We start from the raw sequence: 25,496 nt of genomic DNA, 5'->3' as shown, positions 1-25,496 counted from the left end.
TAAAGGAAAGAATGAATGGGGCCATGTATCGAGAGATTTTGAGTGAAAATCTCCTTCCATCAGCAAGGGCATTGAAGACGAGATGTGGCTGGGTCTTTCAGCATGACAATGATCCCTAACACACAGCCAGGGCAACAAAGGAGTGACTTCGTAAGAAGCATTTCAAGGTCCTGGAGTGGCCTAGCCAGTCTCCAGATATCAACCCCACAGAAAATCTGTGGAGGGAGTTGAAAGTCCGTGTTGCCCAACGACAGCCCCAAAACATCACTGCTCTAGAGGAGATCTGCATGGATGAATGGGCCAAAATACCAGCAACAGTGAGTGAAAAGCTTGTAAAGAGTTACAGAAAACGTTTGGCCTCCGTTATTCCCAACAAAAGGTATATAACAAAGTATTGAAATGAACTTTTGGTATTGACCAAATACTTATTTTCCACCATGATTTACAAATAAATTCTTTAAAAAAATCAAATATTGTGATTTTCTGGGGCCCTGGGGGGGTTCACATTCTGTCTCTCATGGTTGAGGTTTACCCATGTTGACAATTACAGGCCTCTCTAATATTTTCACGTGGGAGCACAATTAGTGGTTGACTAAATACTAATTTGCCCCACCGTACAACGTTGTAAGATTAGTCAGGGCATACGTCACTATTTTTAAGATTGCCAACGGGTTCGGGTTGACAGGTATGATGTATGGTCATCCAAATAGTTTAAAGGTCACAAGTGAGAAAAAAAATAGTCACTTGCTCTAGAAAATTTCCAAAGTCCTCAGTGTGAACTTTTGAATGGCTGTCCACTGTAGCGACCACTTCCCTGAAAGGGTTAAGGGTGTGTAATGTTATTATTATAATTATTTAGAACAACTGAATTTGTGATCGAAAGCTGTAATTTTAGGCCTAATTAATTGTCAAGTGGGTGCGTATGTGTGTGTATGTGTGGAGTGGAGTGGGAGGAGGCACGCGCACACACACTTACACACACACAAACAGTGAGTCCCACAATCACAAGCCTTCCCAGGCGAAGTGGGACCAGACTGGGAACGCTGAGAGCTGAGCTGTTGAGGGGGCTCCTGTTGTGCCCCCGTGCCGTGCTGGCGGGGACGTCGCGCCACGCGTGATAAAGAACGCCTTCAGTCAAGTGCTGGGATGGACGCGGAAGGTGGCGTGCGGGGTGGGCGGACGAGGAGAACAGGGTGCTGCTGTGATGGCGATGGTGTCACCTCTGGGCGCGCTTCCATGTACTTCGTGGGAAGGGGATACTGGCGGGGAAGAAGTGGCATGCGGGCGACGGAATTGACAACACAATGATGAGGAGTGGGAGACCGGACCCACGAGGGAGTTGTGGAGGTGCCGCCATGGACAAGAAGGAGGAAATGCCCGCGTCGAAGGAGGACAAGCGTAAGAGAGAGAAGAAGCCCAAATCCGTCAAGCTTTTCCGGAAGAAATCACTCAAGTCCGTGGGGAGTTTAATGAACAGAATCATGAAAACTCTTGGCACTTTCACCCACTTTGCAGACACGCAGGACGTGGAGGACGACGACGGGGGGTTTAAGAATGGCGCACCTTGCACTCTCAGTGCCAGCTCAGGGATCGTCAAAGAGGATGTACAGGTGCCTCGGCTGGCCAAGAACCATCCGCTTGGCAGGGACAAACTACTTTACCACTACGGAGACAAAATGCCTGGCGTTCTGGGTTTGAAAAACCACGGGAACACGTGTTTCATGAACGCCGTGGTCCAGTGTTTGAGCAACACCGACCTGCTGGCCGAATACTTGGGACTGGAGAGGTACAAGTTGGACCTGAGTGACACAGCCATCAACGGGTGTGCCAGGGCTGGGGAGACACACTTTGCGAACGGAGAGGTCACGGAGCATTTGGCCTCGCTTGTTAGGGCTCTTTGGACTTTGGAATATACACCACAGCTGTCTGTGGACTTCAAGGTAAGGCCACCCAGACCCAACTCAAAACATGACCTGCAGTCTTATACTTGTTCAAGTAATGTACAACAGTATTTTTAACCATGGTACCACAGAAAATCTAATAGTTTACTACAAATAATCTATGGCAGCTATTCATAAAATTTCTTCTTAATTCTATGCATACCGTAGGTCAAAATGAGTGTGTGTCTCTTTGTGTGTGATCTGGTTTGAATTTGACATTTATAGGAGTTTGTTTGGAATGCAGACGATGGCAAAATCAAGAAAAGTTTCAGGTGTAGTTGACAGAACTAAGCTGATCAGATTGAAATCTGTTGGAAAAGATTGGCTTTTATAAATTGTCATTATTTGTTGTCATTAGTTGTCATTATTATTTATATAGGGCTACAAAGCAACAAAACCAAGATGTACACTTTTATTGTCAAAAGAAACAAACCAAAAAATATGTTTTGTACTTTCGCAACATTATGACACGCATGGAAATGGAGGATGCAGAGGTAAACCCCACAGTAGGCATGTGCCAATATGATATTCTGACCGTATGATAACCTTAAGCAAAAATATCACGGTTTCACGGTATCACGGTATTGCAATTACAGCTCTAAATTGTGTTACTTTGAGATATCTGGGTTTTGAAAAAACTACAGCTTTTTTCCCATCGAACAGGATTTTTATTTTTCAAAACATATTAGCAAATTGGAACATAAGTATAATGTTAAGTTAAATAAAAAAAGAATAAATCTAAATAAAATTAAAATAAATGCAGTTCATTAGGTGAGCCTAAACCTACAGCCAGAGCTCAACATTATTGCCATCAGAACAAAAATAATTGAATTATTTCCCATAAAAAGCACATTTGTATGAGTCGTATCATGTTTACTTAATACACACATACTCTCTCTCAACACAGACAGTTGCCAGACATGTATAAACACACGTTTTGCCACGGCTAGACACACTAAACACGCTGGAGTTAACTCTCGCTGCTGGTGGGAAACATACGTCACGCTATGAATTTTTGGGACAATAGGGATGGTATGACAGAATTTTTTTGCGGTTTTGAAACTATGACGTTTTCATACCACGGTATACCATGAAACCGGAAATCTGCACATGTCTACACCACAGGTAGGAAAATGTTATGCTAGCTGTCACTCCAAGCTAACGATAAGGTTGCATGACACAAGTGCAATAATGTCTGAAGGATGAACATATTTTACATTTGGATGTTGGTTTATGTTCTCCTTAATAAATTGCCTGAGTTATGGGATCGATACTTGGTGTCAAAATATCCTTGGTTGACTCGAGCTGGGGTGCAATCATTTGTGATCGGGCCAACCCTATTAACAGCCAGTCTTCCTTGTTTAAAAGAATAGGACGTCTATAATTGTCATTGGCAGGCAATGAGGTCATTTATATAGAGCAGAGGTGGGCAATTAATTCCACAAAGGGCCGCAGTGGGTGCGGGTTTTTGTTCATGCCCATCATGAGGACAGCGTTTCACCAATCTGGTTTCTTACAAGTGCAATCAGTTGATTGCAATCAGGTGCGCCTTGTTTCCACTGAAACCTCATTGGTTATACTGTGTGAGCTGAATCAGTTGGAACAAAGACCAGGACCCACTGCGGCCCTCAAGGACCGGTTTGCCCACCCCTGATATAGAGGTTTCACATCAGCTGCAGCTATTACAGAATCTGTTTACATGACATACATAAAAAGAAAAATATAATCCATTAACCTATCCTGTCCATTCCTACAACTCTATTACTTCAAACAGTTACAATTGAGATGTGAAGTTTGTTTTCAGCTGTGGATCAATGATGTAACATTTACCGTGTGCATGATGTCATTCACATCAACACACAAGTAAAGATGTCCTCCGATCCTATCATTGGATTGGAAATTTCATTTTCAGTGGATCGGAATCGGGTGAAAAGGTTCTATTTCGAGTTAAGCACTTACCCTGCAAAACTGTTTTTAAAATATGTGATCGGAACTTCCCTACTAAAATTCTAAGTTTGAAAGTTAAAAAGAAACTGTAGTATCATTATGAAGTCCAGTCTCCATGCTGACAATACGCCTCGTTTCTCATCGCCAGCTCTTCTAGCCAGCCGTCCCATACAGTCCACAGTGTCAATTCCACTGCATGCAAAGCACATAGGGGGGGTTGTTGTAAAAATTCTGGCAATTTACATGCAAAAACAGTGCAATTCAATGTTGAAGTACTTACAGTGCCTTGCAAAAGTATTCGGCCCCCTTGAATCTTGCAACCTTTCGCCACATTTCAGGCTTCAAACATAAAGATATGAAATTTAATTTTTTTGTCAAGAATCAACAACAAGTGGGACACAATCATGAAGTGGAACAACATTTATTGGATAATTTAAACTTTTTTAACAAATAAAAAACTGAAAAGTGGGGCGTGCAATATTATTCGGCCCCTTTACTTTCAGTGCAGCAAACTCACTCCAGAAGTTCAGTGAGGATCTCTGAATGATCCAATGTTGTCCTAAATGACCGATGATGATAAATAGAATCCATCTGTGTGTAATCAAGTCTCCGTATAAATGCACCTGCTCTGTGATAGTCTCAGGGTTCTGTTTAAAGTGCAGAGAGCATTATGAAAACCAAGGAACACACCAGGCAGGTCCGAGATACTGATGTGGAGAAGTTTAAAGCCGGATTTGGATACAAAAACATTTCCCAAGCTTTAAAAATCTCAAGGAGCCCTGTGCAAGCCATCATATTGAAATGGAAGGAGCATCAGACCACTGCAAATCTACCAAGACCCGGCCGTCCTTCCAAACTTTCTTCTCAAACAAGGAGAAAACTGATCAGAGATGCAGCCAAGAGGCCCATGATCACTCTGGATGAACTGCAGAGATCTACAGCTGAGGTGGGAGAGTCTGTCCATAGGACAACAATCAGTCGTACACTGCACAAATCTGGCCTTTATGGAAGAGTGGCAAGAAGAAAGCCATTTCTCAAAGATATCCATAAAAAGTCTCGTTTAAAGTTTGCCACAAGCCACCTGGGAGACACACCAAACATGTGGAAGAAGGTGCTCTGGTCAGATGAAACCAAAATGGAACTTTTTGGCCACAATGCAAAACGATATGTTTGGCGTAAAAGCAACACAGCTCATCACCCTGAACACACCATCCCCACTGTCAAACATGGTGGTGGCAGCATCATGGTTTGGGCCTGCTTTTCTTCAGCAGGGACAGGGAAGATGGTTAAAATTGACGGTAAGATGGATGCAGCCAAATACAGGAACATTCTGGAAGAAAACCTGTTGGTATCTGCACAAGACCTGAGACTGGGACGGAGATTTATCTTCCAACAGGACAATGATCCAAAACATAAAGCCAAATCTACAATGGAATGGTTCAAAAACAAACGTATCCAGGTGTTAGAATGGCCAAGTCAAAGTCCAGACCTGAATCCAATCGAGAATCTGTGGAAAGAGCTGAAGACTGCTGTTCACAAACACTCTCCATCCAACCTCACTGAGCTCGAGCTGTTTTGCAAGGAAGAATGGGCAAGAATGTCAGTCTCTCGATGTGCAAAACTGATAGAAACATACCCCAAGCGACTTGCAGCTGTAATTGGAGCAAAAGGTGGCGCTACAAAGTATTAACGCAAGGGGGCCGAATAATATTGTACGCCCCACTTTTCAGTTTTTTATTTGTTAAAAAAGTTTAAATTATCCAATAAATTTTGTTCCACTTCACGATTGTGTCCCACTTGTTGTTGATTCTTGACAAAAAATAAAAATTTTATATCTTTATGTTTGAAGCCTGAAATGTGGCGAAAGGTTGCAAAGTTCAAGGGGGCCGAATACTTTTGCAAGGCACTGTATTCACTTGGTGGTTGTTACCCACGCACTCCACAAGGCTGAGAGTGAGGTTGACAAGGTTCAACAAGCAAAGTCGCCACAAGCCAGTTTTACCTGTAGTAACCTCTCCACCTTTAGGAAAGTATATACATTTACCCTTTGGATCCACTTTATGTGACATTTATGTATGGTGCTGTGCGGAGAGACATTTTCTGATTTATGAGTAGAATATGTGCCTTGACTCAGTAAAGGTTGGGAAACGCAGATATGCAGCGTTTCTCAACCTTGTTTGAGCCAAGACACATATTTTATGTTAGAAAAAAATCTCAAAGATTGAGAAACACTTTGATGACAAAATCTTACCACCAAATGTCATCTTTCACATCTAGAATGAACAGTATTTACCATAAGGTTTGGACTATAAGACGCACCATGCTATAAACAGCGCTCACCAAAGAAAATGGGATTTGCTTGTTCAGCATATAAGTAACAAAAGTATGGGTGTCCCCGATCCAATCATGTGATCTGAAATTGGGCCGATCGCGCCATTTTTCAGATGATCAGAATTGGGTGAAAAGGATCGAGTTTTTAAATTAAAAAAAATAAATATTGTTTTAAGGGCTAAAAAGTAACAACATAATCCAGAAATACAATTGCATTGTCAAAAGAAACAAAAATATACAGTGTATGTTTTATACTTCGAGACGCTCCCGGAAAAAGCGGAAGAAGTACTGTAAACACTAGCGGTGTGCGAAATTTCCGATTCTTAGATAAGTCGCGATTCGGCCTTGGAAGATTCGAGAACGATTCACAAACATCCAAATTCCGATTATTGAATTATACCAGGTAAAGCGGAAATAAAACACAGTCAGCGCGGTCTTCAGCACGCAATGAGGAACGGACGGAGAGTAAATATCATGTTCAACTCATGCCGCTAAATAAAAAAAAATAATAATAATAATACCTGACTGCGGCCGTCAGCCACTACAAACAGTGCCCAGTTGCTAGTTGCTACAAACATACGGCAACATACGGCTGTGGTAGATATCACATATATCTAGAACTAGATGTGAAATGACAGACGACGGCCGTGTTAGATCATATACCAAGAACTAGATACGAAATGACAGAATTTCCCGCGCTAGTAAACAGACGCCATCTTAAAGCAGTAGACTTCTCTAGAAAGCTCTGTTGTAGCGAACCTAATTACTTTTAATCTAAAAAAAACAAAAACAAATCAGATTTAAAACTGTTTCATCTTTAAATGATGAAACAGTTTTAAAACGTTCACGTCGAAAGTAGACGGAAGGGAAATTATGGAGTAACGGGAGCAATTTTAACAACTTTAACGGTTGATTCATAACATTAAATTAACTGAATGTAGTTTAAAGCTGCCGATACAGAATGGGGACTTGAGTATCATTTTTACTGTTTTTAACGGTTAACTTGACACTGAAATAGTAGTTTGTATAGCCTGAGAGGATTTTTTAACAATTTTGGAGCGGGGGGGGGGGGGGGGGGGGGGTTGGTGGTGCGTCACTAATCGATTTATAATCGAATCGGTGCCTCTGAATCGTAATCGAATCGTTAGGTGCCCAAAGATTTCCACCTCTAGTAAACACTACGGTGCTGTAGCGGCTTATCGTCCGACCATTATGGTAATATTTCTTTCTGTCACTATACAGAGCTTGCATATACTGTGTGCTGCAAAAGAAATCTTAAATACTTTTCATAAAAATTAAATCATATGGGACAATTTCCTGCAGCACACATGAAGAGCTCCCGCGACACGCTAATCTCTGTTCTTAATTGGACAGATAGAGATAGACTGATTTTCGGCTGGACCCATTATCGGCGCCGAAATTTAGAAATTTCATGTACATAGGTATCAGACTTTTTTTTTTTTTTTTTTAATCCAACCTGTTATTTTCTGTTTGTGTGATTGAATAAACATGCTTTAGGCCTTTCCATTAATTTAAGTGTTTGCAATATTCATTTTTTATGCCAATTTTTACACTTTTACGCCAAATGAATATGGACTCCAAAAATAGGTTATTGGCCCCTCTAACTACTAATAATCTGTATCGGTCCTTAAAAAAAAAAAATCATGTTTGTAAATCGCTAGTACAGATACTAATGTAAAAAAATGTAATCAGAACTATTGATTCAACTCTGCAGGAGGTTAAAAAAAAAAAAAAAAAAAGCCCTTGGATCAAAATGTACTTATGTACAAAATTTTTGTTTCTAAATAGGCAGTTATTTTAAAATACACATTTGATAACATGGCACAAACATTTCTGTACGCATGCATTTTTGTCACATTTTATGAAGATGTATAGTTATCATACCGAAAAGAAGTAGCAAAGCAGCAAACATACAGTAGTTGCCGCAAGCCAAATTCTGACAGGATATTCAAGACTGAACAGACAACAGATCCCACTTGACCAAAACAAAAATAACAAAACAAAAAGTGCTAACTTAGGTAATTATAATAGCAGGGGAGGAAAAAAACCACATTAAAAGCATACGTTTTTTCAGATTAGCCTGCAGGTAAATTTTTCAACATGAATCTTTCTTTGCTGTTGACAATTTTAAGATATTTCTCTTAAATAATGCAAGGGATGAGTAATATCATGCTTATGTGAATCTCTTGCATTGTCATCATTAATGCTTCCATGTTAACTTTCTCCATGTTGTGCTGTCAAATGTGAATCTTTTTTAAATTAACCATGGACAAGCAATTTCGAATATCATACTTTTGAAATGTACACTACGTCGTAAAACTGACACAAATGAATTAAAAAAAAAACCTCAGTCGAATTAAAAATAATTATTATAAAGTAGACACGTGCCAAGCACCGGTTTCGAGGTATACCGTGGTATTAAAACGTCAAGGTTTCAAAACCGCAAAAATTTGCCGTCTTACATTCCCTAATGTATTAGCTATTTTTTATGTCCCAAAAATGCATGGAGAAATACCTCGCTTGCAGCAGGAAGGCCCAACCCTCCCCCACCGGTTGTTGCTCAGTGTCAGTGAGTCAGCTATGCTACACGATGGCCTGAGAAGGTGAAACTCCTGAACTTTTATCCCATCAAAGAATACAAAATCGCTGGTATGGGAATACTTCGGCTACAGAAAAGTTACAGACAGACGCGGCTTAGAGAAGGAGGGCCAACCGACATATGGCTGCTGAGGAGGCCATACCTCCAATAGGATTTTGAATTTTTACAAAATTAAAGGTTAGTAAACACTCATGAACGTATCCCACCAGATCAGAGAGTTAACTCAAGCGTGTTTAGTGTGTCTAGGGGTGGTAAAACGTGGCGTTTTTTTTCTCTCTGGCAACTGTCTGTGTTGAGAAAGAGAGTGTGTGTATTATGTAAACATAATTCGAATCATACACAGGTGCTTTTTATGGGAAATAAATCAATTATTTTTGTTCTGATGCTAATATTGTTGAGCTGTGGCTGTGAGTTTAAGCTCACCTAAAGGACTGCATTTACTTAAATTACAATATTTTGTTATTACTTTTTTTATTTTAATTAAGTATAATGTTATATTCCAATATGCTAATGTTTTGAAACATAAAAACCCTGTTCAATACTTTTCTAATTTTCTTTTTAACCCAGATATCTCAAAGTAACACGCTTTAGAGCTGTAATTGCAATACCGTGAAACTGTGATATTTTGGCTTAAGGTTATCATACCGTCAGAATATCATACCAATACATGCCTATCAGGTATTATTACAGTAATTCATGTTCAAATGACTGAATATATAGCACAGACAAGAATAATATATTAATTCTTTCAGTGCCATTGACGGTGATAGACGTCCAATCCTGCGGCTCTTTTCATCCTTCTGCTGTGAATTTCAATTTCGTTTGTCACTAATCGACATCTGATCCATTTGAACTGGGAGGGTTGGCAGCAGATAAACCTTCATTCATACACCGTTTAATTTTCTGCACCACTGCACCAAAATCAGGCAAATTCATCACCACTAAACCATTAAAAGTGTTATATAGTTAATTATTGGACAAAATATAACAATGTTTAATTCATTCCATGTGGAAAATGTACGGCATTTTAAAAAGATTTGACTGAACAAGGATCATTTTGAAGTTTAATTGTTGCTTTCTGCTGGAGAGGAAATCCTTCCAGTTTTATTTGGCCACTATTGTGTAGACCCATAAGGGACCAACAAACTGTAGATTGTACCTTGAGGGAAAGTCATATAATTTTATTGGGCTCCTATTTCTGACCGTGTGCTTCATTTTTGTCATAAATTCCAACCTGCTGATAGCACACAAAATCGTTAACAACATGACCTCGGTGTAGTCCTGTCAGCTGATAAGAAAGCTGCTGTTTAGTGTCACTGGAGCCCACACAGGGGTCATCAGGTGCTCCATTTAAGTGTTTTTCCCACCATTGAATTTCTCTGTTGTACTAACAATAGTGTGCACATAAATAACTAAAGCGCAGGTAAGCTTATGAAAGAAATGACTCGTGATGATCAGGTGCTGTGACAGATTTGTATGAGGAGATCCTCAGGCTCTTCTATACGCTGCCCGCGCTGAACATAGAAGGGGGGGGGGGGGGGTATACTTAATCTGCCTGCAGCTCTTTGTGCTGGATTTCTATGAGCTGAGGCAAGAAGTAGATAATATGGAAGAGTGAACAAAGAAACTCCACAATGCATCCATTCTTGAAAATGCTAATTACGCTGTTGGAAAATGATACGTATACACATGTATGCTTACTGGAACACGTTAGCCCTTATTGATTCCTATGACTTTCCTCACTCTTCAATATATTGGAGTGAGGAAGGTAAAGCGATAAAGCATGTCTGAGAGGCACAAGCAGTAAGTGTAATCCTTTTTGCAGCATGTTACATAGACAGTTGACAGCCCTTGATTGATTGACTCCTACATAATGCTGTGGTAGGTCCACCCCCCATGAAAAAAAACCCCTCGCCTCTTCATTGTCAGCCAAAATCGTCTCTATTTAGTCTCCAAAAACTGCATTCTTTATATCTTGCCCACAGATGTAAACCAATATTCAAAGAGAAATTTCAAATCCTTACATGATGAGAACCCACTAACACCATCACCACACACTGACTTGCACACAGTAGAAAGTCCAGAGTTTATACAGCCAAACCCTTCTGAAATCGCCTGTTGAGTAACAGCAAAGCAGCTTGCCAGAAGGCATTGTAAAATGACCATAGAGCTTTACTATTGGAAAGGGGTAAACAAAGCTCATAGCTTCAGGAACACCTAAAAGAACATTAGTACTTAGGAGGCAGTGCTATTTCTGGAAGACAGATCTTTTAAAGGGGCACTAAAAAAGAGTTACAATCACGGGAAATCATTCTCAGAGATATTTATATCGTAATTATCTGAACATCTCAGTTATTTTGAGTTGTAAAACACAACAGTAGAAGTAGGCCTTAGCGAGAAATTGATTTTATGAATTAATTCAAATTTATTACTGCAGATGATTTTAAAAAATGTTGTTTTTGGGCAAAAAGCAAATCTGCCAACCAATTATTCCATGAGAAAGCGTTTGTATCTTTGTGAAGTGATTACTCTATATTTCGGGGCTGACAGCGCAAATAGGAAGGAGAGAAAAAAATGGACGTTTCTCACTTTATTTGGGTTGCTTTTGTTTAACATTTAACATTTTTTAACCCTTGATAGGGCAGGTTACTGTTTTTAGAAATTAAAAACAAAAAAACAATACCATCAGGACTTGGCATCCAGGTACGTGGGCTTGACATTTTTGTTCATATAGGACACAGTATTAACATTTGGTATACAAGTTTGGCTTACGTGACCCAAAAAGTGACGCTAACACATGTGGACACCAGATTTCAATTAGAATTACCGTATTGGCCTGAATATAAGACAGTGTTTTTCACATTGAAATAAGACTGAAAAAGTGGGCGTCGTCTTATATTCGCGGTCTAGACATTATATCCATTCACGATGCTAGATGGCGCCAGATATCATTGAAGTGATGTTCTGTCATGACAGATCACAGCTACTCTCAAGTTTAACCAGTTTGGTTTATTTTATTGCAATGTTTTTCCTTATTCAGATTTGTTTCAAGACTACAGTTACAGTTAGACTTCACTTTGATGGTTAATGCAGTTATTGTTATTATTGTTGTTGTTATTATTTATTTACATTTCAAAAAACCAGAAGCCATTCATTTACGAATGTGATTGCACTTTAGTTTACATATTTAGATGTTCAGATATTAAGATTTGAATGAGGCAAAATAACATGCTTTTTCTCTCAAATATATTGTTATAATCATTTGTTTCAGATGTACTGTAATTATTTTCTGTATAAAAATTCATTTAGTGTTCAAAAAGTCTTTTTTTCAAACTTGAGTCTTGAAAAAGAGGGGGTTGTCTTATAATCATGGCCGTCTTATATTCGGGCCAATACGGTATTTAATTATTATTATTATTATTATTAGCTACTTTTATGCATTAATTAATAATACATGAATTATTATTATTTTTTTTTTTAATATTTCATAGTACAACATTTAACTTATTGCTTGCCATTGACAACGAGAGATGTCCGATTCATTTAAAAATTAAGAGACTAGCTTTAGTGCTCATATTTCATTGCCAGTGATGGCGCTAGACATTCAATCCATTTTGACTGGGAAGGGCGAATGAACACTCATCCTAGTCGAAATGGATTGGACGTCTACCATCGTCAATGTCAGCCAATTAATTCAATGAGTGCCCTGTGAAGGATTGAACCTGTTTTGTTCTTAATGTCTCCTTAAAAATAGTAAGCGAGAGGAAAAAGATAGGGGGGAAAAAAAAAATTGTGTAAAAACATCATAGATGTTATTTTTTTTTAGGCCATATCGCCCAGAGTAGAAGTAATTTTTGTTCCCTTGGACCCTGTTTTGTGTCATACTGCTCATGCTGTTCAGGACCACCACAATGCAAATGTAAATGTGCCCCCGTTTGCTGAACAGAAAAAGTTCTTCAAAGAAAGTTGAATGAATGAAATAGGTCATTTGGCTGCGCGTCTCGGTCAAGAGGAACAAAAAAACATAACAGAAAAGTCCTGCTGAATGCTTGGAGCTCTGCCACATTCCGCAACCACCTGGTTTGTGGGATAACACAAGTGAGAGGAGTTATTAATTTGTTTCCTATTGTTATAGTCGGCTAGTTTCATGTGATTTAATGGTGTCAAGGCATGTAGAACTGCTATGGTTGAGTGTCTTCTGCTTAATGTTGCAGCAGAAGTGAGCTTTTGATGTGGACAATTCTTGTATGTTTTCTGAATCCCCCCCCTGGCAAGATGCGTGTTTGCGTAGAGGGGCCTGGACAGGGACAAAGCCCTAAAGTCAAACAGTTACTCCATGGACAATTTATCAGTTTCCATAACATGAGATGCCTGAGAAAGAAAGGAGTGTAGTTAAACATGCAAGGTGGATGACCTGCAATGTCATCCTGGCACCAAAGGTTGAACAATTGGCGAGCTTACAGTGGAAGCTTCAAAGTTTAACGTCCCAAAAAGTGGTACAGTTTCTTGGTCAACCCAAAATCTTGAATAAAAATACTCATCAGGGGACAAACTAAGATAGGTGTTCAAACCAACCATCATTAGGAACAGTTTACATGGCGACTCTGCGAGACGAAGACGCATTGACTGTGTTGCAGAGTGGCCTCGCGTTCGTATAGTGTCTGCGAAGACGGAAGGCAAAGACGCAAACCTTGGAATCGTGCCTCCAAAGTGGAAGAATTCGATTGCGGGAGCTTGAGGGGGGCTTGCTCTGCATGCATATCAAAAGCTCCCGCGGTGCGGGACCGCGCCGATAACGTCCGCACACGCACACGTCACATTGGCCGTGCGCAGCGGTGCTATTAAATATTAAAAACAGCAAATATGGGGGAACGTTGACTTTAATTTACTGTTTTTATAATATTTCTAATTTAAATATGTTGAATGTTTCCATTTTTGTGCCTGTTTGAACAAAAGAAAATGCCATTGCTTGGAGTGGGTGAGCATGTTGTCTTCCGGGCTGAGGAGGTCGAAGTGCATCATTCGCTGTCGCCTTGTAAATCTGCACTGCCCCCTAGGGCCTGGCATGAATTTTTATGCGGAATTGCGACATTGTTCAAATTGAGACGGAGCCATATAAATGCAAACATGAAATTTTTCGTCTTCTCTGAGAGTCACCATGTAAACAGCCCCTTAGTTTAATACCACTCACATTATCAAACGGATGCTAATGGGATTTAAATGGGTAGCCCTTATGTGTGAAAGCAATTTCCCGGGTCGACTGACACGGAGATGATGAGGACATTTACCGAGTTGTGTCTTAGTATAATGTCCTGAACTTTCCCGGGAAGCGGTATATCTTCCTTCGCAGTAAGATGAAAAGCGGTAAACAAACATCGCAATTATGTACATGGCAAACTGGAAATAAAAAAATTCAACTGAAAACACAACTAAATTAAATTGCTGCTTAATCGTAGAGCCAAGGAAGACAGTCCATCGTCCATCTTTGGAAATGTGTGGTTTATTTTGTGCGCCAATGCCAACCAAAAATGACGTCATGTCCGGGTTAAAAATCGCGCCAGCCGCCTTCCCTGCACAGAGAGCGCCGAGTCGGCAACATGGAACAAGTCTGTGAAAATGTCCGACCCACGTTATTCCCGGGATACTGTATCTCAGAAGAATCAGAATCAGAATCAGAATAATTTATTGTCATTGTTCCAACACAGAAACAACGAAATTAAAAAATAGCAGCTCTCATGGACCAAAAACAAGGAAATAAATAAAATAAAATAACAGTACTTAAAAGACTATACACTCTATGAGGTGGGGGATATATACACGGGCAAGGATGATTATGAAAAAAAAAAATTTATATGCATTTCACTGTACATGTGCACATTGATCCAAAACCACATTCAGTGTGAGGCGTTCAGAGCAGCGACGGCTCTCGGATAAAAGCTGTTTTTTAGTCGATTAGTTCTGGCCTTTATTGCCCTGAAACGCCTCCCAGAGGGTAATAGTTGGAACAGGTGGTGGCCAGGGTGTGAGGAGTCTCTGGTGATGCTATGAGCCCTCCTGAGGCAGCGGGTCTTATAGACTGACTCCAGGGATGGAAGAGGGCAGCCAATCAGTCTCTGGGCGGTGTTGATGACCCTCTGGAGCTGGTTCCGCTCTGCTGCGGTGCAGCTGGAGAACCACAGCGAGATGCTGTAGCTCAGCACCGACTCCACTGAGCAGCGGTAGAAGACCAACAAGAGCTCAGTTTTAATGTTGTTCTTCCTGAGAACCCTCAGGAAGTAGAGTCTCTGTTGGGCCTTCTTCAGGATCGCTGTGGTGTTGACAGTCCAGGTCAGGTCCTCACTGATGTAGGTGCCCAGGAACCTGAAGTCTGGCACCATTTCTACCCGGTCCCCATTGATGGTGATTGGCTGGATGTCCGGTTTACACCTCCTGAAGTCGACGATGACCTCCTTCGACTTGGAGGTGTTCAGAGTCAGGTTGTTGATGGTGCACCAGCCCGACAGACGCTCCACCTCCACCCTGTAAGCGGACTCATCTCCTCCTGAGATGAGCCCCACCACCGTGGTGTCGTCCGCGAACTTAATGATGGAATTGTTCGGCTGGGTGGGGGTGCAGTCGTGGGTGTAGAGGGTGTAGAGTAGGGGGCTGAGCACGCAGCCCTGAGGAGAACCGGTGCTGGTCCTCAGAACAGAGGACAGGTGGTGTCCTACTCTCACCCTCTGGGAGCGGTCTGTCAGGAAGTCCATAATCCAGCTGCAGATGTTGTGGGAGAGACCCAGGTCCCCCAGTTTGCTCACCAGTCTGCTCGGGATGATGGTGTTAAAGGCCGAGCTGTCCAGGAAGAGCAGCCTGGCGTAGCTCCCCCGCTGTTCCACATGAGTCAGTGTGGTGTGCAGAGCTGTCGCGATGGCGTCCTCCATGGACCGGTTGGCTCTGTAGGCAAACTGGTGGGGGTCCAGTGTGGGTGGCAGGCATGCAGTGATGTGACCCCGGACCAGTTTCTCAAAGCACTTCATAATGATGGGAGTGAGTGCGACTGGCCGGTAGTCGTTGAGGCAGTTGATGGAGTTCTTTTTCGGCACAGGGATGATGGTGGAGGACTTCAAGCAGGGCGGGATGGAGCACTGGGAGAGGGACTGGTTGAAGATATTGGTGAAGACCCTAGCCAGCTGGTCAGCACAGTCCCTCAGCACTCTCCCAGCCACTCCGTCAGGTCCAGCAGCTTTCCGGGGGTTCACTGCCTTCAGGGTTCTCCTCACCTCCTGTGCCTGAACCGTGAAGGGCTGGCTGTGGAGGGTCTGAAGCAGTGGTTCCCCCGCTGGGGGCACAACCTCGAAGCGGGCGAAGAAGTGGTTGAGCTCCTCCGCCAGTGAGGCGTCCCCAGACGTTGGGGCAGCGTTGCTGGATCTGAAGTTGGTGATGTGACGGAGCCCCCTCCACACCTGCCGGCTGTTGTTGCTGCTGAAGTCCTCCTCGATCCTCTGCTTGTAGCCTGCCTTGGCTTCTCTGATGCCCCTCTTCAGGGCCGCCCGGGCACCGCTGTACCGCTCCCCGTCCCTGGACCTGAAGGCGCTGTTCCTCTCCCTCAGCAGGGCCTTGACCTCCCTATTCATCCAAGGCTTCTGGTTGGGAAACACCTGGATGCGTTTTTCCACCGTGACGGTGTTGATGCAGTGTTGGATGTAGCCCAGCACAGCAGAGGTGAAAACCTCCAGGTCCTGGTGGCAGAAGATGTCCCAGTCGGTGCTTTCAAAGCAGTCCTGCAGCTGCTGAGAGGCTCCATCGGGCCAAAATGTCACAGTCCGGGTTATGGGAGGTGATTGCTTTCTCACTGGTTTGTAAGCCGGTATCAGGAGCAGCGACATGTGATCAGAGGAACCCAGGTGGGGCAGCTGGATGGCCCTGTAACCATGCTTGATGTTGGAGTAGGCTTTATCCAGGGTCCTAGTTCCCCTGGTGGCACATTTAATGTGCTGGTGGAGTTGTGGGAGCACTACTTTTAATTCAGCATGGTTAAAATCCCCTGCAACCACATGCACTGCTTCTGGAAGGTCGTTCTGTAGCCGGCTGAGGGCATTGTTCAAGTGGCTAAGAGCCGTGCTAGCATTAGCATCCGGTGGAATGTACACAGCGGTTACTGTGACAGCGGTGAACTCACGTGGAAGGTACAGGGGCCTGCATCTGACCGTGATGAACTCCAGATCTGCGGAGCAGTGGTTGTTGATAGTAGCGGCGTTTGTGCACCAGCTGTTATTGACGTAGATGCAGAGCCCTCCGCCCCTGCTCTTCCCAGAGTCGCGGTTCCTGTCAAGTCTGTGCGCTGTGCGGCCCGCTAGCTCCATAGCCGCGTCCGGGATGGATGAGTGAAGCCAGGTCTCCGTGAACATCAAGATGCAGCAGTCCCTCACGAGCCTGTTGCCTGCCAGCTGCAGCCTCAGCTCATCCATCTTGTTGGTGAGGGATCGGACATTAGCGAGGAAGATGCTGGGTAGCGGCGGTTTGTGTGGCCGTCTCCGCAGCTGAACGAGGACGCCGGCCCGGCAACCCCGCTTTTGCTTCCTCTCCTTGCGCCGCCTCCTCCTCCTCCCAGCCGGGATGAGTGTCCACGGGGAGCCCGGTGTTCGGGCTATGCTCGGCGGGATGTTGTGATCCGAAATAAAGTCATCGGTAACGGACTGTTTGCTCCGTAACCCGATGCGGAAAAGTTCCTGTCGGCTGTAGGTGGTGAGCGCACGACAGGTGGGGCAGGAGAGACAAACTAACAAAAACAGTAAAAAAACACACTGGCTGTGAGAGGAGCTCTGAGCCGCTGCGTCCGTGCGCGCCGCCATCTTAAATCATCTCTCCATGTGTGAAAGCAATGACACGGGTAAATCCCGTGTCATCTTTCACGGGAATTTATTGGGATATACAGTAAGTCTGAAAGGGGCTATACTATATGTACTTGTCAGGAGCGAAGCCCAAAGCTTGGCCTCCCCAATGGCTACTCTATTCGTTCATTCACCCCTCCCAATCAAAATGGTGGAGTGCTGTCAATGGCAGCCGGTGAGTTAAATTGATTGAAGACCCCTGCATTAATCCAATATGCCTTCACTTTAAAAACTAGTCTTTTCCACATACAAATTTATATTACTCAGAGAATTGATAGTACAAAGTACTAATTACAGTTATTTCTTTGCTGTAATGATTACCTGCATAACAGTTTTACGTTTGGACCTGCCCACAGTTCTCAAGGTTGATAACATATCACCCATTGTGAATTATCCCTGTGTTAAAATGATCTCTAGTAGAGCAAACACTGAAACAGAGATACTGTACACCGGTAAGATAATGATCTTTAGACTTTGAGCTCTTGGGGTGAATGAAGCTTCACTTTTGCTTTCTGGACAGGACCATTTTATTACCTTACCAAGGCACCGCCCGCAATTTCAGCGTATTTTATTGTTCTCTTCTCCCAGAACAAGAGGCAAGTTTTTAGTAATGTCGCCAGATCTTCGATTTAGTATATGTTTTTATAGTGTAACTTGAGCCATATCAGGCACATTGCGTGCAGTACTATATGATGGGATTAGGAAGCAAAGACTGCAGTCTGTTGCCCTCCCTTCGGTAATCCATCATCTGTGTTTGGGTTTCTCTAGGCTGGCAATCAAAATTCAAACTTTTAATTCCGGTCTAATGGAGTTTGGGGCCTGGGGTATACTGTATTAATACCGAAAATTGCCATTTAAATTGGGGCAGGTGGGATTCTTTTTATCTTTTGATTGGATAAGTCTATGGTGTGCTACACTTTAGTGTGTGGAGCTACTTGGCCTTTAATTTCTTTGAAGAAACGGAAGTTAAGTAGATTATTTTTAGTATTGAATAGTGCAAGCTCTAAATAGAAAAGAATAGAATAGACTATTTGTCATTACACATAGTACAATGAGAGAAAAGTCTAACTTAACAAATGTAATGATGCTCAGATTTCACACTTGGAGAAGTAATTATTTCAAAATATATTTTAAACTCAATGCAATTCATCACAGAAAAAGGTGTTTCTACTATGTTTGATATGTACATAACAGAATGAGTCGAAATCTAAAAAAAAATACCATAATTTTACCATAATACCATAAATTGAAAAAAGTATTGGCTCACGATCAATGATTCAAACTAAATATCCCAGTTGTGCTGCAAGAACGTTATTTTGTTATTTGTCTCTGCAGGCTATCGTGTCAAAGTATGGATCACAATTCCGTGGCAATTCCCAACATGATGCCCTGGAGTTTCTTCTGTGGCTGCTGGATCGCGTCCATGAAGACATCAATCTGGCCTCACACAATAATAACAATACAACCAAAGCTTGTGATAAGGTGGGAATATGTATTTATTATTACTTCAGTCGGTTTCACATCAATGAAAACACCACTTGCAATCGTACTCTTTATGGAATCATGGTTGAAAGTGTGTACTTAACTGGTGTGCGGCAAAAAGAAACCTTCAGTGTATCCAAATTTTATAAAGATTTGGTGTGTGTTATTATGTTACAGTTATGACAGACAGAAAGCACTGTAGGTCTCAAAATATAGCTAGAACAATGTTGTATGCATTATATATATATAGTATTGCGAAATCGTTTGTTGCAATCAGAGGCAAAGATGGAAGACAGAATGTCTGATTACTTGACTGTGGACAAAGAGACTACTACAGTGATGATCTAGTGTTTGATTTTCTCTTCAGCATTTGTCCTCCTTGAGGAAAGCCAGCAGGCATGGTGCATTCTGATATTCACTGAGTGAAACCATGAACTGCTCTGTTTTGCACCATTAAGAACTTTGTATTGTTAAAATCCTGTTTTTACGTCTGAAATATACATGCCTCATTGTGTGGTTTTATCAGGATGACAACCATTGGCATAATTTATGAGAGGAGTTAGACTTGCTGAAGGAGAATCATTAGAAAATGTAGTTTATCTACCAGAACTCCTTCCTCAGGCGCTACAACAAATGATTTATTATGTTATTCTGTCATTGCGGGATCTGTAGATATCTCTATCACGATGTCTTCTCTCAAGGCTATGCCGTAGTTATTTAAATATATGGACAACAAACATGCAAACTCTTGCACTGATAACTCTTAATCCTCTGAAGGGAGACAATACTTTTTATTTTCTCTATGGACATGGTAATACAGATTTGAAGATTTAGTTTCAGCTTTTAGTTTCAGATCTAGCTTTGTCTCCATGTAACTTCTAATAACTTTTACTACCCTGCCTTTAACGATGGTGGGATTCATACTAACAAGAGCGGTGAATGAGTTTGATGAAGAAGACTACCTTGGCTGTATAAGATTGATTATGTTATATGAGTACGCGTAGTTTCGATCAAATGCCCTTAAATTTAATTAGATCATGCAGACTGTAATGTTGGCAAATATTGTATCTTTTCATATCAGCTTCTTTTCTTTTATTTATTTCTAGTGTTAAACAGATACCGTTTTTTTTGGTTCTAATCTTAGTATAGGTAGTCCCCGGGTTATGATGACCCGGCTTACGCAATTTCGACTTTACGACGCCTGCGTATTTTTTTTTTTCTTTCTTTTAAATGTTGACTTTTGTTTTGTGATATTTCCCGATCCGATTGGTTTTTTTTTTTTTGTTGCTCCCGATTCAATTCCAATCATTCCCGATCATTTTTTCCGATCATTTACATTTTGGCAATGCATTAAGAAAAAAATACATATAAATTCAACATACAGTACATAAGTACTGTATTTGTTTATTATGACAATAAATCCTCAAGATGGCATTTACATTATTAACATTCTTTCTGTGAGAGGGCTCCACGGATAGAAAGACTTGTAATTCTTAAAGGATAAATGTGACTTTGTATATTGTGACTAAATATTGCCATCTAGTGTATTTGTTGAGCTTTCAGTAAATGATACTGTAGCCATTTAACTGTTCTGCCCAAATGCATGATGGGAAGTGCAACCATGACCGTGCGTAGTGGTACCAATTGATATATCTTCTCTGCGTTGGGAAATAACATAGGGTGTTAAGAAAAAGATCAATTACTACCTTTCTTCCCCACATTGCTTCCCACGATATTTTTAATCGTAGGGAGAAGGATTGTAAGGCTTTAGCCAAATAAAAACATGCTCCAAAGGCTGCCAAAATTCACACTACTCATTTTACGCTGCCTTTTAGCTCTATATAGAGGTAAAACGGCACCATTACAGATTGAACATGACAATGCGTGAGTGGGTCGTGCAGCGCATGAGTTAATTGCGTTAAATATTTTAACGTGATAAATTTTTTCAAAAATTAATTACCGCCGTTAACGGGATAAATTTGATAACCCTACCTTAAGCCTAAACTAAAGACTAACTAAAGACTAAAAGATGAGTGTACCATATTATGTCTGTAACGTTAAATACAATTGGAAAACGATTTAATTTAAAAAAAATTATATATATATATATATATAAAAGGCATGTCCGATATTTTTTTGCCGATTCCGATACTTTGAAAATGACGTGATCGGACCCGATCGATCGGCATCTAGATACATGCAAATCGTTTGTTATTGCTGTATGAGCAGCTACTTGTAAACACATATTTGAATTGCTGTTATTGAAGATAAGACTGATTTAATTTTTATTTTAGTTTCATTCCGCAAGTATTGATGTCATGAGTAGCTGAATTAGTCAGCAAACCACACGGACGTGTGACATAGTCATTTCAAAGCTTAGCTCACTGTCTAGCTAGGACTTAGCGCCAACGTCTTGGCGAAGACAGTACAATGACGTATTTTATAAGGTTTTTTTTTTTTTTTTTAAATTTAGAGGGTATTTTGAGGTATTTAAAGGGTCAATTCTGACTTAGGCGGAAATCCGGGTTTGATAGCCAGCGCAGGAACGGAACTCGTTTGTAAACTGGGGACTACCTGTACTTTTGGATTTTTGGGATTGTTATTTTGGAGTATTTAATGGATTAACTCCGAATTACACGGAAATTCGGATTACGTCGCCAGCATAGGAACGGAACTCGTTCGTAACCAGGGCACTACCTGTACTCAGCGATACCAATGTCATTTTAGTGCCGGATTTGTATCGTCACTGAAACTAGTACCGATGTCAGTGCAAAACTATTTATTCAATAAACTCCAAAAAAATCCATCATTATGTCATAATGCTGCTAATGTTATGTTAATATTTAATTCATATATCAATAACATTGCCTAACTACGCTCTAATTTATTGCGTTTTCATTGCAGATTGTTTAAAACTACCAGATTAAAAAAAAAAAAAAAAAAACGCTTTGGACCAGATTTCCCAGCCCTAAGTGTGACTCACATTTCTGTTTCGGCAAAGTTGTGCTGATTTTTGCATTAGTTTTACTTATTCACAATGTTGGGCACGTTACTTTAAAAAAGTAATTAGTTATAGTTACTCACTACTTCTTCCAAAAAGTAACTGAGTTAGTAACTGAATTACTCTATAGTAAAAGTAACTAGTTACCAGGGAAAGTCATTATTTCCGTTACTTTATAAAGAACTTGTTGTATGTCAAAGAATTTGAAATTTTTTGAGCAGTATTCGAGTCAGTTGAATAGAGAAGAACAGACCGGTAGTTGTGTTATAGAACCTTGTAATATTTATTGCACCTCACCAGCAACAGATTTATCCTACACTTGAAGTGCAACAAAAATAAACAGTAAACAATATAAAGTGAGTTTAATCAATTAAATCTAACTCTCACAACCTGAGACAACTAGTCAAGTCGACATAGCCTACTGTACTTCAAGTATTTTGACTTGAAATAGTGTTTATATCTCCACCTCGTAAAGGACAAATTTTCCTCTGAATACTCTGCCATCATATCCCTCTGTATCTGTTTTGCGTGTGTGTGTTTGCTGTACGCACTGTTCCGGTTTGTGTGTGAAAACACCGGCTCTGATTGGCTTACCAAGACACATGACTCTAACCCTCAGCCAATCACTTCCATCGCATATATCCAGGTGGTGCATTCAGGTAGCCTCGTCCCCCTACTCCTCCTGTCACCCTCAAAGCGTCTGCCGTCTTCGAGATGAAAACAGCATTCTTGCTGGCTGACATTGGGGGATGGGAACGAGGCTAGCATTCAGGTGTAGCAAAGACAGAAACGTTAGCAAGCTTTGGAAAGCATTGTCTAATTGAATGAGCAGGGAAAAACAGCCTGGTGTCATAAGAAGTACGTGCTGTAATATTCTGATACAGAATTATCCGAGGCACCCTAAAGTGCGCACGGCGCCAATATTGTTTTGCTCACATGATGCGGGAGTTAGTTAGAGACATGGCCTGCCGAGAGCCGTACGTTTGTGTTAATGTTGAAGTTATATGTGGTATTAAAGAAACAGAGTGCCAGCACGTCCTGTGTGGTATATCTTTGCTAACAAAAAACACAAAACAAAACGCGTGCGCTATTCTCGAACCTGAATGCACCCCAAGTCTTGGATGACAAATAAACAGCAGAATAGACTCGCTACGGCTGGTAGTTTCTTCAATTTATTCAGAGTAAGTAACGCACCGCTTTTGACCATCAGTAAAGGTAACGGCGTAACGGCGGAAAAAATTAGATTACCCCGTTACTGAAAACATAACGCCGTTATGTAACGGCGTTATTTATAACGGCGTTATTCCCAACACTGCTTATTCATTACAACAAATGACAATGGAAGCAAAAAACCTCTTGGTAGCCGTAACGTGTCGAAAACATAGGCGGGACACAAAGGCAGGCAAACAAACGATTGGCACTGCATATAAGGCAGTGGGCATGCCTCACTCTGAGGGGAGCAGGAAATAACCAAATGAATCAACAACATTAAACCAGAGGAAAAATGTCCACAATCCAGATGGGATTGTGATAATAATGCTGCATATGGGTAAGTATCTCTTGTTTTGGAAGAGACCATAGGCCTGCCTCACTGTTCAAAGCGAAAAATCTCCTACGCTAGACAGTAGTTGTCTCTTATATTAGTCTGGGCACTTTGCCAGCAGTCAGTGTTGGCCTCTTGCAGGTTGTCATGGATTTCATTTTTATCAGAAAGAAAACGTGGTCAAATATTCCTCTGAGGGAAATGGGAGGGAACATCACTTTGTGCCATAATGTTTGTCTCCCATGAATCATAATCTCCTCCTTAAAATATCATGTGCTTTATCACTGTAAAGCTCGAACAGACTGTACTTCAATAAGAATGTACAGTGATGTTGTGGTATGCATTATGCTATCACTCCTGCACAAATGAGCTTTGTGAGGGCCTCAGTTGAGGCCATCATGAGGGCAACACTTTCAGTAAGTGTCTCGGTCATGCTCGCTCCTCATCACATTACCTGAATGAGAGTTTCCTCTAACAGTTATTAATCGTCCTTTGTGAACTCTTTAAAAAATTTGAAGATGTTCCACCTTTGTTCTACTCTTCTGTGTGAGGTTCCTGGGGTCACAGTCACACTGATGCGAGGCCCTAACAGCTTTGACCAGTACTTACACATTAGCACTTGTAGCTAGCAAGTCAACAAGCTCGATTTCTAATGCTTCTTAAAGTTCTTATTCATCCTGTTGACCTGTGTTTATTATTTTTAAGTATGTGTTCCTTTAACAACTTAGCACAGAGAGTCTACTCTAAAGTGTTTAGGAGGCCTAGGTGGTAAATCGATTTTAGGAATTAATTGCAGATTTCTATTACGAATGATTAAAAAAAATAATGTTAATATATTTTTGTTGTTGTTTTTTCCCAAAAGGGAAATTTAGAAACCAGTTAATAAATGAATTGCTCAATGGGAGTTTATTTCTTTGTGAAGTTATAACTTTGTGTTTAGGGGCTGACAGCACAAATAGGGGGAAAGAAAAATATATTCAAGAGAGAGGTTTTGACTTTTATTTATGTTACTATTTTACAGTATCTTTTTTAACCATTTATATGTCAAGTGAGTATTTTTGGTAATAAAAGAAAATAGAACACCATGAAGACCGGGCATCCACAACATATTTTGACTCATGTAGGTCACAATATTAACATTTGCAAAAAATGACCTACATGACTGAAAAAAGTGATGTCCACATATGTGGACACCAAATCTCAATTATGAATTTTTTAAATTAATTCTCATTATTTTTATATATTTTTACTCTTAGATAAAGTTATAATTAATAAAGTTGTTAATTAAAAAAATACAATTAACATATTAGAAATATACTATATCCCCCAATAACACTCTTAAGTTTTAGGGCTGTCAAAACTATTGCGTTAACAGGCGGTAAATAATCTTTTTAAATAATCACGTTAAAATATTTGACGCATTTAACGCACATGCCCCGCTCAAACAGATTAAAATGACAGCACAGTGTCATGTCCACTTGTTACTTGTGTTTTTATGTGTTTTGTCGCCCTCTGCTGGCGCTTGTGTGCGACTGAGTTTATGGGTTTCAGCACCATGAGCATTGTGTAATTATTGACATCAACAATGCCGAGCTACTAGTTAATTTTTTTATTGAAAATTTTACAAATTTTATTAAAACGAAAACATTAAGAGGGGTTTTAATATAAAATTTTTATAACTTGTACTCACATTTGTCTTTTAAGAACTACAAGTCTTTCTATCCATGGATCGCTTTAACAGAATGTTAATAATGTTAATGCC

General features: G+C 40.8%; 1 protein-coding gene across 1 annotated transcript in view; it reads left to right on the top strand.

The window, feature by feature from the left end:
- Window positions 1-983: 983 nt before the first annotated feature.
- Window positions 984-25,496, top strand: part of usp43b (ubiquitin specific peptidase 43b) — a 145,412-nt gene continuing 120,899 nt past the window's right edge. Inside the window, exons 1-2 of the mRNA XM_057861549.1 lie at window positions 984-1,940; window positions 19,044-19,190. Of these exons, the coding sequence (XP_057717532.1) occupies window positions 1,305-1,940; window positions 19,044-19,190 (783 nt within the window). The 5' untranslated portion in view covers window positions 984-1,304. The remainder of the gene's footprint in view (window positions 1,941-19,043; window positions 19,191-25,496) is intronic.

Source organism: Corythoichthys intestinalis, chromosome 16 (genome assembly GCF_030265065.1).
Source record: "Corythoichthys intestinalis isolate RoL2023-P3 chromosome 16, ASM3026506v1, whole genome shotgun sequence".
In the NCBI taxonomy this organism is placed as follows: domain Eukaryota; kingdom Metazoa; phylum Chordata; class Actinopteri; order Syngnathiformes; family Syngnathidae; genus Corythoichthys; species Corythoichthys intestinalis.
The sequence above is the reverse complement of the archived record's forward strand: the minus strand, read 5'-3'. Positions and strand labels throughout refer to the sequence as shown.